This window comes from Pteropus medius, unplaced genomic scaffold (genome assembly GCF_902729225.1).
Source record: "Pteropus medius unplaced genomic scaffold, Ma_sr-lr_union100, whole genome shotgun sequence".
In the NCBI taxonomy this organism is placed as follows: Eukaryota; Metazoa; Chordata; class Mammalia; order Chiroptera; family Pteropodidae; genus Pteropus; species Pteropus medius.
Genome location: NW_024350325.1, coordinates 10,012,389 through 10,028,667, shown reverse-complemented (window position 1 = coordinate 10,028,667; position 16,279 = coordinate 10,012,389). Strand labels below are relative to the sequence as shown.

Sequence of the window (16,279 nt, the reverse complement as noted above, 5' to 3'; positions counted from 1 at the left end):
AAAGCTCCCTTCTCAGGTCCCTGTAAGGCATGTGACCATTAGTCCCAATGAGAACATTTATAATGACTCCTGCATTTTTAGTATCCTCTCTCAAATACACCAAATACCCCCGGCATCCTCCTTGATCACCCAGTGTGGATTTATCACCCATGAATTCAGCTATTCTAAACTTTATCAAATGTATTTCTCTATAAGGCTCTGAGTAATGAGTTCCACGAGTAATGACTGTACGCAAAAGCAAAATTTTTCCATTTGTACCAAAATTATTTTTTTCACATTCTAAATTTTCATCAGGGTGCCCTTAAACTTTAATTATATTTGGTAGAAATTCTCCTTGTTTGTACAATCTGCATCCATCATAATTCTCTATTATTTGATATTAAACTTTATGGATTCTAAATAACAAGAACATCTACTGAATGTTTACTACATATCAGGCTCCTTACTTCTTACTAAATTCTTATATGAATTACATCCCTTAATCCGCACAACCTCTTGAGATAAATTCTATTACTCTGCCCATTTTGCGCATAAGGAAACAAAGGTCCGGGTAATTGGGTGCTAATTGCTCAATAACACAGAGCTAGCAAATGGTGTCGGTGAACCCAGGTCTGACTCCAGTGCCCATGCTCTCAATACAATGTGCTTTCCGTATGTGGACACTGACCAATTCTAAAATCCAGAATCCATTCATCTTCAAAACCTTGGTCACCACCCTTCTCCTTGAAATTTCTAACTAACATTCTCAATGCAAGCTTCTCCAGCATTTTCTATTATCACGCTGCGTACTCTCTCCCTTTTCATACCTATTTTCCCTTGAATATTCCATCCATTCCCAAGGCATCAACAATCCCCACTTTTCAGTCTAGGAAACTGAGCCTTAAGCAACTTGTCTAAGGCCATACAGCTAAGAAATGGTAGAGCAAGGACTCAAATCTGACACCTTCCCTTGCTGTTAAGCCCTACATAATGCTGCCTCCCCAAGGGTAACCTGTCTCAGTCACTCTGAAACCCTTCTCAGTGTGCTCCACTGCCAATGGGTCCGTTCAGGCACCACCGTCGTTTAGGTTAACCTTTAACTAGACCTCTCACTCCATGTCCTCGCTCCTCTATCCACACTGCCCAACAGAAAGTTATGCAATGATGGAAACATTCTATAATCTGTACTAATAAGGTAGCTACTGGTCATATGTGGTTTCTGAGCGCCTGAAATGTAGTTAGTGCCACTAAAACTTTTAATTTTATTTAATTTTAATTAATTTTAATTAACTTAAATAGCCACACACGGCTAGTTGGCTACCATACTGGCCGATACAGCTCTACATAGTCAAGTATCTCCTATTCCCAAGCCTTGATGTCACAAGGCTCAGCCACATTCCCTCTGTCCTTGGGTTCTGGTTCTCCCATAAAGCTCACAATCAACTCCCCTTTCCTTAGGCTTTTGGGTACATTTCTGTTTCTTAACCAGAAGTTATGACTTAATCTGATTCTTAACTACTGAAAAAACCTTTCCTCAGGAGTTTCTGTTTGACAGAGGCAGGATAGGATCATAGTAATGTGTTCCTCACACATATTCAGAGAAGAATCTTTTGGTGAAGAATATGAAGCAGAAATTTCTAAGGGGACAAAATGAAGGAGACAACCTTAATATAAATGCTTTTTCTAACTGGAAACCTGTCAATAAATATTATAAATTGGCATGCATTATCTTCAAAAAAAATTAACATTTGTAACACAAAGGGTGGAGTGCAGCCCATCTAAGTATGTAACTTGGCCAGACAAGTTTTAAAAACATTTTTGCATTAACTTTAAAAATGGAAAGATTTCACATAAAAATCTGGATTTCTAGTACTTCTTTAAAAATCCAGTGATCTAGAGACACGAGCCCTGCACTCTCACAAGGCAAACATCTGTTAGAGCTGAGAAGCAACTGTCCTCTTTCACTTGGCCAGCACTCCCTGGCTTGCTACAGTCCCCACTACTCCCTCCTGCGATTTGGACACTGACACCTGACCCAGCTGCACATTATTTTTCTCAAAGCGTGCTGCTTCCCTCATTTATGTTACATGTCTTGTGCCTATGGTCATGTGAGTCTATGACATCTAACAGCTTTACAAAGAATTTTCATATCCATTAATTCATGTAATTCTTACCACAATGTTATGAAGAAGGTAGCATTATTCTCCCTGTTTTATAAATTAGAAAGCTGACCCTTGGAAAAAGGAAGACTAAGTGAAAGAAGCATAGTTTTAATTTAGGTCCTATAATTCCTTCTCTTATGCTGTTTCTACCATAGGACATTGCTATGTTCTAGCCCAAGAACAATTCTATGATTTAACTTTTTGGGCAAATCACTTACATTATACTATAAAGAAAACATCCTTCAATATCTTGCTCAAAATATCACTGAGAAAATATGGCCAGGTTTGATGATTTGGCTGTTTTAAGTACAACATAAAAGCCATGAATGTCCTTAGAGAAGTGCTTGGCAAAATTTTACAGCAGTCTGAGTAAGCAGACAGGGCTTCTCCCAGCCAGAAGCCCAAAGTCTCTGAGGGCCCCAGCTGCTCCAGGCCTTCCCAGGCAACCCTGAGGGCTGAAAGCATCACTAGCTCACCACACCTATAATAACTAAACCACCCCCACCAAGGGAACTTATACTCCAAACACTGTGGAATAAAAATAGTAGAAAACATACTACTAGTTTAGAAAACATAGCGGTCGCGCATCTACAAATTCTTACAGCAGTTCAGTATCTAGCACCTAAGTGAGAAAAGCAAATAAATGACTTCAGGTGATTCTAAAAGGCTGTCAAGAATTGGCAAACTTTCTGATATTTCTATTTGCCAGGTTAATTGATAAACTTTAGGGTGGTCCATAGCCAAAAAACTTAAATACATTAATCATAAAAGTCTCAGGCCTATATCCATGAACTTAAGAAACCATAGGTCCCAGATACGAGGATTTAGATTACAGCATTCAGGCCAACTTGGGAATCTGTTCCAAGTAGTCCTGCAATACCAGCAGAAAGATCAGAGAGGTAGAGGGTAGAGTTATAATCAATTCGACAGGGTACAAAATTCAAAAGGAATCCATTTAGAGACAAAACTATTTCCAAGATTAAAGCCAACACTGGTCCAAGGAGTACAGTGTAGTTCCCCTAGCCAAAGGCCTGTATGACGTCATATTAGTGATTCCTCTCCCCTAAATCCAAATTTGTTAGTGTTGAAAATGAATGAATGAATGCACAAATGCTCCAACCACTTTGTAGCTAGGTAATCTTGTGACAGAGTTATAACCAGATGTAAAGCTGAAAACCAAAGAGCATCTTCCACAGGGATGAAAGCCATATATATATACCAGAGATGGCAGAACAGAAAGAGATTAAAGACCACCTATCTCCACATGTTTTTTTAGGTGAGAAAAATAAGCCTGTACTTGGGTAGGCCTAACTGATAAATGCCCCCACTCAGCCTACAAAGCCTTTCTCATTCACAGACCCTGCTGTCCATCAATTAATGCATAGCCCTTCCCGATATCGCTCAAAGTCATATCTACAATTTTGTAATACCAATACTTAGAGCAGGTAAAGAAGGGCATCACGAGGGTGTAAAAGGGATGTCTACTCTTTCTACTTAATTGGCATTGTCAATTGTTGACTGGTTAGCTAATATGCTAGCTTGTTCTCTGAAAAACCAAGTTTAGCCTGTAATGATTTCCATAGAGGCTACATACTGGTCCTTCTACACCTTCCTAAACAGAGCCTGAGAGAGGCAGTGGAGCACAATGAGGCTGAATGGGAGAGCTGTGGAGACTGATGACCCAGGGTGCACACAAATCCCCACTCTGCCTCATCCTAGCTGCATCGGATCCCTATTGTTCAAATGAGAGTAAAATACTACCTTCATCAATCTTTTTGAGGATTAAATTTTTTAAAAAGCACAACAGGGCTTAACACAGTGTCTGGCACATGGTATATACTCAGTAAATGTTAGCTATTATTAATTACTATTTACATCCTTAAGGTTTTTCAGCCTCTTCTGTGAAATACGATACATACTATGTCCATGTGTGCTTAACAGTCTGGTTTTATGTCGTTTTTTGAATGTTTGTTAAATGTATAATGAAATATTTTTTTTTCATCAGGAAAAAATCTCTTATTTCACCATGTGTTTATTTGGAGTTTAGAAAATATGGTTACCATACGAACTCTACTCACTAGTGCAGAAATCTGTTGTATAATGACAGTTTTGCTCAGCAAACATTCATAGTGAAATATCTACCTATTCTTCACTTTATATTTACTACAGGAAAATAGCAGTCAACACATTGAATCAGCAAATAAAGAGAAAATGGTTATGTGAACATGTCAAGTGCTATATGAGCAGATTTCAAGGAAAACAGGGCAATAAAAGTCATGAGAAAAGCAAGAGTTATTATTGGTTATTTTGCTGCAACTAGAGCAATAACCACCAACGCACCACGCTACAAGGGCACGGGCTCATCTCATGCCCACACCACTCCAGCAGTGGGCACAGGCTGGATTGTTGACCTTTATCTCTTTTCTGAGACTTGCTCCCCGCCCCTCCACAAGCTTAACAGTTATTGTCATATTACTGCATGATCCCACTTCCGGCCATAATCCCAGAGTGGACTGTGGACCTTGGCTGGACCGATAAGTCCCTTCCCAAGGAATTCTGAAACTGGGACTCGGACCCTGACATCAATCTCTCCCTGTCTAAACTATAACAGGTAAAATTAAGAAGCTGCTGGCAGCCATGTTCTGCCACATGGACTAAGTAAGAAACACAGGAAGCCAGTGTGAGCAAGAGAGATAAACGAAGTAGAGAGAAAAACCCATGAGCAGCAGGGAAAGGGGACTTCTTGGTTCTCTATATGCTTCAGTCTTTACTTCTATTCCTAAGGCCCAAACGCATGCCTTTCTTGGATTCTGCAAGATACCTGAGCCTCCTGTTAGGAAATGCCAGAGCAGGTTTCTGTTCACAGTACCAAAGAAACCTAAGTGACTCCACCACAACTAGTTAATAGAGTGACCCCCTCCCTCACTGTGACCTAACACACAAAATAAAACTCTTCTGCTCCAATTTTGCCTATTATGTTCCAAGTCCTGAGCTGGTGGCCTTGAGAAACACAGTGATGAGGAGACCACAGCATAAGATAAACAAAAACTTTCAATGCATGTGAGAAAGTATTTTAATGAATACATGAAGAGCGGGCTGAGGGAATGCAGCTATCAGGAAATCAGAAGAGGCCACATGCAAGCTCTCCTAATCCCCAGAGCAGTTTTATAAGTGAAAAGTTTACAGCTGCTAAAGCAGAAATGCCCACAGAGATCCATATCAGGACACCCGTCAAACATGTGCAAATCCTATCAGTTTTCCTTTCACAAAATCTTAAAACTCACAAGTACGAGGGTGCTTAACTTTTCTCAATATAGCCTTCTGATTTTTACATAAGCATGTACTATTACCTTAAAAATAAACGTGATTATTTTTTAAATGTAACTGTACGTATCTAACTATTTTTACCTGCTATTTTGCACTCAAATATTCAGAACTTCAGCTATGGTGTGGATTAATTAGTCCCCATGGGAAATGGACTACCAAATAACCTTTGTTTAACCTTAAAACTTTTGTACTATGATTACTTCTCAAATTATGGCACTCTCCTAGCTAAATCACATTTCAAATAACTAAATGTTTCAGCATTTTGATTCACCCTCTTGGCAAAGCCATCCAGTGTTTGCCACCAGCTTTATCCTCACTTTTCCACATATGTAGGCATGGACTTTTATGTGAAGTCCAGATTTTTAAACCTTGGCTACTAATTCAAACTTCTAAAAACACTGTGTAAGGACAAAAATCTGTCTGAAGGAGACTTCAGCCCACTAGTACCAGTTTATAACACCAGGCTTCCAGCTGAAAACAGCTTAGAATTTCAGCCCTATGTCAATGTATTCCCCACGGAAGACACAGAATGTATAGCCCTGCCCTCCAGGAGACCAGTGGGGACAATGGACACACCACTGCAGGATGAGATGGCAAACAGAGAGAGAGAAAAGCTTGCAAAGGAGAACACAGTACCCACCAGCCACACACCTCTCCTGACCACTGGCACCAACAGGGTAAGTTTGGGAAGTGGTAGTAAAAAGGTGACAGAGTAACCCTACCCCTATATACCTAGGGAAGAAATAAAGGGACTCAGAACCAGATAAAAGCAAACAAAAATTCAAAAGCCCCACCTTTGCAGATCCAAGGTAGATTCCTGAAATAGTCAAGCCTTAATGGAACCATAGCAACAGAAAAAGCTTACCTCCTCAGAGGCTGGTGGTATCATAAACAAACAAAAAAAACTTTTACTGAACATCTGTGCTCCAAGTACAATGCCAGGTGCTGCAGGAATACCAATTCATGTAAATATCACCTCAACAACCTTAAGAGGAATCATTATTCCCAATTTACAGATGCAGAGACAGAGACTCTGAAATCCTGAAGTCTGTAAAAGAGCCAATCATCTGGAGCCAGATGATTCCTCTCCTACTAACTTGCTGACTTGGCCAGAGAGATTTGGGCTATTACTGTAGATTCATAACGGCAAGAAGTCAAGAACAACTCTTTAGCTACAATAATTAAAAGAGTAGAACTGGTATTAAAAGAAGCAGAGATTATCAAAGCACAACAGAACCCATAGCAGGCCCTGTTGATTATGAGAATTTAACTTTGTGATAAACGCAGTTTCACAAATAAATACAAAAGAAAGCATAAAGACCGTTCAATAAATGATGTTGAAATAATTCAACAGCAAATTTTAGAAAACTTATTACATTCCTCAATTTATATCACCCAATGAAATGCAATCCAAATAAATGAAGTTTTTTCACCAAATTACATTACTAGGATGAAAGAAAAATAAATATTCAATAAATTTCTGGATAAAGAATTACTTTCAAAAATGAAAACTGATAGAAGAAATTTCAATTATAAAAAAGGATAGAGTTAAATTAAAAAGTGTTTTCTATGAAAAAATAAAAAGGCAGAGTATAAGACTTATATATGTATATATAACAGACATGGCATTAATATCGTTACTATTATCTATAAGATATAGGTAGAAGAAACTGTTTAGAAGAACCAGGATACAAGCAAATAGAAAAATATTCACTAGTCAACCAAAATGTACAAATTAAGCATCAATTATCACTATTTATCAAGTAAATTATGAAGAATTTTAAAATAATAATATCCATGGCTGGTCAGATGTAGGAAAACCAATGTTCTCATGTCAGTGGATATTACAGGTGACATAAACCTTTTGAAGAGCAATATGGCAATCTTCTTATAATTTTTCCTAAAGAAATAATCTAAAAACCTGGAAGGAAAATACCTATATGCACAACAATAGTCATTATAACATTTATAAAACTGAAAATAATGTAAAAAGCCAAAAATAAGTGATGTATAAATTACGACCTGCCCACTTTACTATCAGTACTTTGAGACCAGGATGTCTTGTTCGGGATGGGAGATCCAGGGGCCAAGTTCATATAGCACGAGCATTAAATAAATATGAGTGAATACTGAAGGAAAGGAAAAATATACAGCCACTTAAAATGATAGTTAAAGACTAGGTAGTTGGTGGCACAATTTTAAGTGGGGGAAAGAATATAAAAGTGTAGGATATAGTCATAATTTTGAAAAACCACTAGGAGGAAGTATGTAAAACTAACAACAGTCGTGCTAATAGGTTTATAAGCAATTATTCTTTATTATGGTTATGCTATCTTTATTTAAAATGTAAACATACCTCAGCAGGATTACTATTATGATTACTTAAAATATAAATTAATCCTTAGAAACTGAAAAGATAAAAATCTAATAACTAATGGAATATGTGTAAAATTCCTAAAACAGCTCCATATGTAGGTAAATCTGCCCAGCTAAAAAAAAAGCATAGTCATACAGACAGGTTCAAGTGACATTCACAATTTAGATGAGACATATCATTTCTTAGTCCTAACTCATTAATAAATGAACACATCACGGGAAGTCAAAACACCTGCTCAGTTTGCTGTACTTCTGTTTTTTTTCTGAACTCTCTCTGGCTGTGGGCTGAAAGGGCTTATAACTGTTATTTTCTGACTTGGGGGCTATTGGTGAGACAAGGTCAATTTTATGATTCCAGTGGGGATTCAGAAAGGCAAAGCAGCCAGAGGTGAGGCAGCCTGGGGTGGGCTGACAGTCTCTGAGTTGAACTGTATTTCCACCATCTATCTAGCTGAGCGGTCCCCACCTTTCTGGCACTAGTGACCGGTGCTCCTATGAGAATCTAATGCCTGATGGATGATCTGAGGTGGAGCTGAGGCTGTGACGCTAGAGCTGGGAAGCAGCTGCAAATACAGATGAAGCTTGGCTTGCTTGCTTGCCTTCCTTTCACCTCCTTCTGTGTGGCCTGGTTCCTACACTGACCAGAACCGGTCCCCTGATCTAGAACACCAAAACTACACACAGAGAGAAAGAGGGTACAAAACTTCAAGTTTTTCTAAGGTACTGTTTCAAACTACTGCTCTCAACCCATTACGGGTCAACTGAATGAATCACAGCCAGGATTTCACAAAGGCTACAATAGAACAGAAAATAGCAGCATGCACATACCACTAAACAGATACCATTTCACAAAACTTTCGTTTCAGTTGTACAAGTGTATAAGTATCAAAGTATGTGAGTTTTGGGTAGCAATGCTAAATATATTTCTTACTATGATTTGTGGTCAAAAAAGTTTCAAAAGCATTATTTTAGACAACCCCGGCCCTGACCTCGGGCCTGCGAACGAACCATCCAGAGCTAAACTGCTCGGTATTTGTAACTAAAGGATTCATCTAGAAGTAGGAATGTAGTGAGTCCAGTTCAACTAGGTATCAGGCACCAATACAAAACAAACATCTCTTTAATATTTTATCCAGGAATAAATAACCACTGCCATCCCAAGGCTCAGGAAAACATCATTTTACAGTCTCCACACAAAGTGCATGCCACTTTTTCCCCTCTGCGCACTTTTCTGCACTTGAGACTTTAGGATGATGTGGTTGCAGAGACTTTATACTTATCTAGTAACTATGTGGGCACAACACTTTGCCAGAGTCACAAGTAGGAAATCCTATGCCGCCCTTTGTCAGATAGAGAAACTGAGGCTTAGGGTGACAAAATGCCCTTGGAAATGCCGAAGGCCAATGCACGATACAGCTATATCAGACTTCCAGCCCCAGCTCTTTCCCAAGAATCCTTAAATTAAAGGCACACAGCGCAAAGCAGCACGCCCGCCAAGAGACAAGTAGAAGACTTTTCTTTTTTGATCTTATTTGTTAACTTCTTACACCTCTGAATTAATTTTTACTAATGACTGAAGCATTTTAATGAGGAGCTCCCTCTACCCTTTAAAAAAAAAAGTTAACGAGACTGCATGCCGAAGTTGCACAAGGAAAGTTATTTTTTCTGCGTTAGAGAATTTCTAGGCTAACTGTGGCATTCTCCTTGAGAGACCTATTCATGTAAAAACGAACTAGTGTTACCTCTTTGTGAAGTCCTTCTATTCTGATACTGTGGCTGAGAAGAAAAGCTTGCTTTGGTGGCCATTTTCTTCTCAGGTAAGTATATTCTGTATAGAATTTAGTTTAGTATTATAGATATCAATAGATTACTACTTGAAATAGTCTTAAATCACAGTTTACCTATTGATTTCTAAATACCACTAAGTGTCTGAATTATTTTATGACATCACGATGGTTCTCGACAACAAACAGAACATGTCTCTTTCTTAAAGCAGTTCAAAGTGAAAACAGAGCCAGGGAAAGATGCTAAGCAAGCCCAAAAGCAGCATTTGTTTTAAAGTCTTGATTTGGTTTGCTTGGAAAAAATTGGCTCTCTGAAGTCTCTTCCAGCTACTAACATCTTATGATTTTTACATTTTTTTTTTTTTCAAAGTAAGTTTAGTAATCTTGGAGGTATAAGATAGCTGATCAGGATTTCACAATCTGTGACTCACTCATTCCAAAAGTGTCAGAATTGTCACCCAAATATTTTCCATTGTCTTGTAATATCTAGATGAATGTATCCTATCCTTTTGAGGTCCTCGCCAGAATCTGTTTTTACTATATAAGTTAAATAGGGAATTCAAAACCATTAGGAATTTTGAGGTCACTAGAAGCTAAGCCTCCTTAAATAAGCAAGCTTTGCCATAGCGATCTTTTCTTTAAAAGTGAATCTGTAGTCTGACCTTTAGAGACACAAAAGCAGCCTGTTTGCAGACACATTTGCTGGCATGAAGAACTGCCTCGTTCTGAATCCAGCATAAAAGTCTAATTTTCAACAATCATATGGGGCAAATTCTCATTCTGGAACCTTGAAACCAGCAATTATGACTGCCAAATGATAAATCTCAAGTGCATAGTTAGAGGTTTATTAATTTTATGACATTTAAATAGACTTGACACACTCAAAAATTAGTTTAGATGTGTTACAATTTTGTCAACTTTCGAGACCTCAAACTACCACTCTAAGAAGGTCCTCGACTATCAGAATTATGCTTACACTGTGTGAAAAACTTTAATTTGAGTTAAATTATTTTTGATGTGTTATAAAATACATGATACATAAAACTCTACCAGAAGCTCAACTGAACTGAGCTAAGGTATTAGTGAAACTAATGGTTTCAACCAGAGAACTGCATAGTGCAATTTCACAATGAAAAGAATCAATGGTAAAAGAACCAATAGTATATGGATTTATAAAATTAAATGAAATTTTAAGATATATCTTTTGAAGAAATAGTCAAGTAATCATAGCCACTTAAAATCACAGTAGCTCCAAACTGGAAAAAAAGGACCTTAGATTATTAAAAAATCCAAGGCTTTTCTAGTCCCAGCCCCTTCTCATCCTGATCCCCTTTTGTAATGTTACCCTGGCCTAAAGCAAAATGCTAAATTCCTCTCAGGCTCAACTTAAATATCTTCGCTCTTGAGAACTCACAACTTCCTCAGGACCATTTCATTCCAAACACGACTGATCAGCCAGTGGTTTAATTTCATTCAATGATGATACTGCCTATCTCCATTGTGCAAAGCATTAGGGATCAGGTCACTTTATATGAGATAAAAATCTGACTCCCTTTCAGAAATTGCAGGGGTTCTGTCTCCAGAGCTTACTGAGAATACAGCTATGTTGTATAAACTGGACCCAAATTAAGTCGGAATATAAAGTAGCAGTTCCCCAGGATCCCCTCGTCCATAGCCTCCTTCCCCACGTCCCACCACCACATCCTCGAGGCTTTCTATCCAGAAAAGAATTCCAAATTCTTGCATCTAGAGGTTTTGTGAATTTTCATTATTATAGTTACTCCCCTGGAGACACTGATTTTTCAGGTTGTTCAAAGTGTGACACTCAGAGTTGGGTTCTGAATTCAAGGCTCCTGAGTTTATACTCTTAAGCAGTCCATTCTAGTGCCTCTCAACAAATGGGAGTTTTTTCTTCCTCCTCTATCTAAAATATCCTTTCCTTTACTCTAGCTTTTTCACACGAACTCCTATTCATCCTGCAAGATCCATCTGAAGTAGCTCCTTTTCTCTAACCACCACAAGCAGAGGAGATTCCTAGGCAACCCCAGAGGAAACTGTTTGTACCTGTCTTTATTCAGCACATCTCCTCACATTGAGATTAAAATTCCCTTTCACCCATTGCACGGGTATAGACTCCTAGTAAAGGAAAAATTTCTTATGACTGTCTAATACTAACTACCTAAAGTTACTGAAACTCTCTGTATGAATGGTAAGATTGTTGTGTTAAGATACACCTATAAAGAATTTACAAAGATAAAGGTCTGGGTGGGGCTGGGTCCTACCTAGAGAGAAGTCTCTCTCTTGGCCTTCAACACTTGGAAAAGCTGCGACTCACTGCACAAGGGAGCCCCTGGAAAGCTGCAGATGACACATCAGTCTTAACTAAAATAGAGCCAAGATGCCTGGAAGGAAGCTCCTAAGCAAGGAATGTTAACAAGACATTCACTCAGAAAAGACAATCCAGAAAGAAGCGTGGAAACAAGGAACCCAAACTACCAAAGTTGGGCTTGTTCTATGAAGACAGAATTCAGCTACAACCAAAGCAGATACTCACATAAGGCCAGTGAGTTCTGAAACAAGTTCTGCTTTATGGTAGCAACAGAAATCTGCAATTATAAGTCAGATTGTTTTTATATTTATTATAGTCCCTTATATTTCCTCCCTTGATATGCAGTAAAGTTCCAGGCTGTCTTCATTGTGCTAAGATAAACTGAGGGTGAGAGTTTTTATCTACTCTTGGGCCTGCAGATTAGATTATCACTACAAAACCCAGGGTGAAAACAGTACTCCAAAAAAAAAAAAAACTCCTCCAAAGGAAGGTAAAACGCAGGAGACAACAAGGACTGTGGAATCCAGCCACTTTTCCCATCTGAAAATTCTCTTTTCAATAATAAATCTTAGAGGTGGTGGTTTTATTACCTTTTAAAATTTTCTGAAAGGACCTTTTCATTTTCACCAATGTACCGTGCACGTGCTTAAACCACAGTAGAAATTCAAATATTTGTCGACAGAATGAATGAAATAATGCATGAACTTCCAAAGTTTTAAGGCACCTTAAAGGCCACCCAGTCCACAAGTATACATTTGTCCACGCTGGGCTTTTATAGGTTGTCATAAGATTCATTCAACAAATATCAAATAAATGTATACAAATAGTTAAGATGCTGTGCTTTCAGGAACAACAAAAATAGATCAGTTACCGATACAATGTATGTTTACTGAGAGCCCACTGTATGCTAAGCACTATGCTAGGCCCCAAAGATACTACAATGAACAGGAGGCACATAGCACCTTAGTTAATTCATGGAGAAGATAAATGGACAAATATCTATAATACTGTTTAAAACAGAAAATGTTAAATGTTTTCAAAGGTATGGATAAAGGCTATCAGGAATCAGAGGTCAAAAAAGAAAACCAGGGTTTTAAACGAACTTATGGGGCACTGTCATTCAAGAATAGGACATTATCTGTGGTTTAACCTTAATGTTCAGGAATGAAGACTTACTAGTTTCTAGCTGAAGCAGTCAATAGAAATGGCTTTGTAGGTTTGATAGAAATCAATATTCTATTTTCATATCTTTAGTGACAGTGACTTTGGGTTTTAAAAAGCAATACAGATCAATACTCTTTTAATGAAAACCATAACCAAAACGGAGCTCTAAATGACAAAGTTATTTTCACATGAGTACAGAAACATAGACTTGTAGATTTGAGTAATAATAAAATATACGTAAAGAATAATCCTGAACTTACAGGTGGGCCTTATTTAACAGTAACTGTAATAAAATAAATTCTGTTAGTTACATTGTAAAGTAGGAAAATGAAAATGAAGTTAATCCATACCTAAACATTACATCTTTTGTCTATAATCAAATGAAATTTATCTTTCAGTTTTTTTCTTCTATGCTTCTTTAGTTTCTCCAAATACTTTGAAATGCACGCCTCTAAAGCTGTTTGCTTCAAGATAAACATACTAATACAGGAATCAAGACTTAGTACCAAGGTAGGCTCCATCACCAGCTACATGACTTTGGGCAGGTAAATTCTCTGGTCTAAATTTTCTCAATTGTGAAATAAAGCAGTTAGAGCAAATAACCTCTAAGATACCTCTGAACTCTAAAAAAAAAACAAAACTGAAAACTTAACTCTACTCCCAAACCATCAACCAAATCAGAAAGTTTCAAAACTCTTATTAAAGAACATAGATTTAACTACCTTATCTTTTTACTTGATTCAACAAACTCATGAATTTCCTACAGCAGTTAGGTTGAGCGGTTTCATCTCTAGCGGTTACAGACTGGGAAAAATGACATCTATCAATATATTCCTTTAAAACAATTCTATGACAAAAGACTTTCTAGGTCTAGAAGCAATCTAATAGAATTTTGCCTCTGTCGAAAAATTAAACCTCATAAGACTTCTTTGTGAATTTCAAAAGGTTTCTACATCCACATAGCCCATCTCAGCCATGAATTTCTTCTGTTTACTGCACACTGCTTGCCACTGGTGTATGTTTACAATGCTTTTCATTGGATTTACATAGGAAATGAATCCGTTTGGCCATCTGTATAGAGTATGATATAGACAAGCACATGTCATTAATATACTCATCCTAGTTATACGAAAAAACTTATGATATGAATAGACCTATAAGGCAAATTTTTTGAGGCCATACTGTATGCCAAATGCTGAAATGACTATAAAGAGAGTAATAAACACTTTGTTACTTAACCTCTGCCTGCAATTTAAGGAGTCACGGAGAAAAAATACTCTGTACCTCAGCATAATATGAACTTACATTAATAAAACCTAACTACCGTTTTAAGGTTATAGCCCCTTGTCATACACCTCTCTACAGTGTTAAATTTTTTAGAATATTAGTTGATATTATCCAAGGAACAATTCCAGAAAATTCTATACTACATTCAAATAGCATTCCTGTGAAAATTAGCTTCCTCAGCCTAATTTCTGCGTATTACAGAATATTAAAGCAAAAACGCTTGTCTGGAAAAAAAAATATTAAGGGAAGAACTGGATCCACTTTTGCAAATTAAGCAAAAAGAAAGGAAGCAAGCAAAGGGAAGGAACTCCAGCTATTTGCAGAGGTCCCTTGTAATTTCTAGGCGCTTCTCTCCGAGCTTGAAAAGATAAGAAAAAGGAGGAAAAGATGAGATGGCACCTCTCCTTTGGGCAAAAGCCCGAAGTTACTCTTTTCACAACTTGCAATAGTCATTGAATTCCCTTTAAGATGCCCAGGAGATCTGGATTTGGTGGGAATGTACAGGAGACGAGTGGCATTTGTTTTCAGTTCGGAGCCCTAAGAACTGTACCAGAGTACTCAAAAACCCTGTTATTTTCTCAGAGGCAGCTCGGAGCATCCTGCCCACGCACACACCTGCAGGGCCATGCGGCTCCTCCCTCTCCCCCTCCCGCCCTCAGGACAGGGCCAAGGTCCAGCGACCGTCATACCATCAGTCCACCGACCACCCCGGCGTCAGCAGGCTTCACCCGGCCCCGCGCGAGCCCAGAGCGCACGCCGCTGTCCGAGCTCCGCTTCCCCGAGCCACACAGCGGGGACGAAGCGCAGCTGGACACCCGCGCACTACCAGGATGCGTATTATAATAAAAACTTAAGGGACATGTCTACACTTGAGCCGACGTGGAGATACAGCAACCGACGCGAGTTCGTGGATCTCCGGCCCGTCCCGCCCCTCTTCGCGGCCGAGGGGCAGACGTCCGTACCTGTCCTCCGAGACGCTGATGACGCCCTCCTCCTTGGGAACGATCACGGCCATATTCACCACCTCCTGGGACCCCTCGACCCGCTGCAGCAGGATCGGCTTGCGGATTAGAGGCTTGGGCTGAATCTCCGCCGCCATCAGAGGGGGCGCGCTGGGGGCGCCGCTGCAAACCGCGCAGTGGGGCCGGGCTGAGGAGACCGCTCGGGGACAGGCAAAAGCCGAAACGAGGACTCTGGTTGGCCCGAGCGGGACGCCAGGGACCCGCGATCATAGCCTGGCCTCCGCCCCCGGGAACGACTCCGCGCTCCCGACTTCGGGTACCGAAACCGCCACCACCGGCGCTGCAACCCGTAGCCACCACCAGCGGGAGAGGGGGGCGGAGACCCGGGGGGCGGAGCCGGCGGGGGCGGGGCCTGCCACAGGTGGTGGCCGCTGGTCGGCGCGAGGGCGGCTGCACTTCCGGAAAGGCGGTGGAGGAGGGGGGAACCTAAAAGGAGGCGGGGCGCTGATGACCCAATAGGCGTGCGTCTGCCCACTTGCCCACTTCCGCCCCACCCCTCCTCAAATCCCAAACGCTTGCAGCGCCTCCTTAGGACGCATGCGCCTTCCATTCTCTGCGGGCTTCTACCCTTGCCACTTTCCACACCCAATGTTCGGTCCCCTCCCTCTTTAATCTCCCGTGAACGCGCGTGTCCACACCCCTGGGAACGCGCACGCCGGAGGCCCTGCCCTCTCCGAAATCTTTGAAAAGAGGGCGGAGGGTGGGGCGGGGAAAAGCACGCAAGGGTGAAGCCGGAAAAGGAAAAAGCCAGCTGGAAGGAAAGAAGCCGAACTAGTTAGGACGTGACTGAGCATGCGCACAGGTTACCTGTCCGGCGTGGCCTTAACAATGAAACGGGGCGGGAGGCAG

At 40.0% G+C, this 16,279-nt stretch overlaps 1 protein-coding gene across 2 annotated transcripts in view; it reads right to left on the bottom strand.

The window, feature by feature from the left end:
* Window positions 1–15,758, bottom strand: part of WDFY2 (WD repeat and FYVE domain containing 2) — a 153,954-nt gene extending 138,196 nt beyond the window's left edge. The window contains exon 1 of one of the 2 annotated variants that reach the window (XM_039839416.1): window positions 15,371–15,758. In XM_039839416.1, coding sequence (XP_039695350.1) covers window positions 15,371–15,507 — 137 coding nt within the window. In that variant the 5' untranslated portion in view covers window positions 15,508–15,758. The remainder of the gene's footprint in view (window positions 1–15,370) is intronic. The other variant, XM_039839415.1, reaches the window with a different exon arrangement.
* Between the last annotated feature and the right edge of the window lie 521 nt (window positions 15,759–16,279).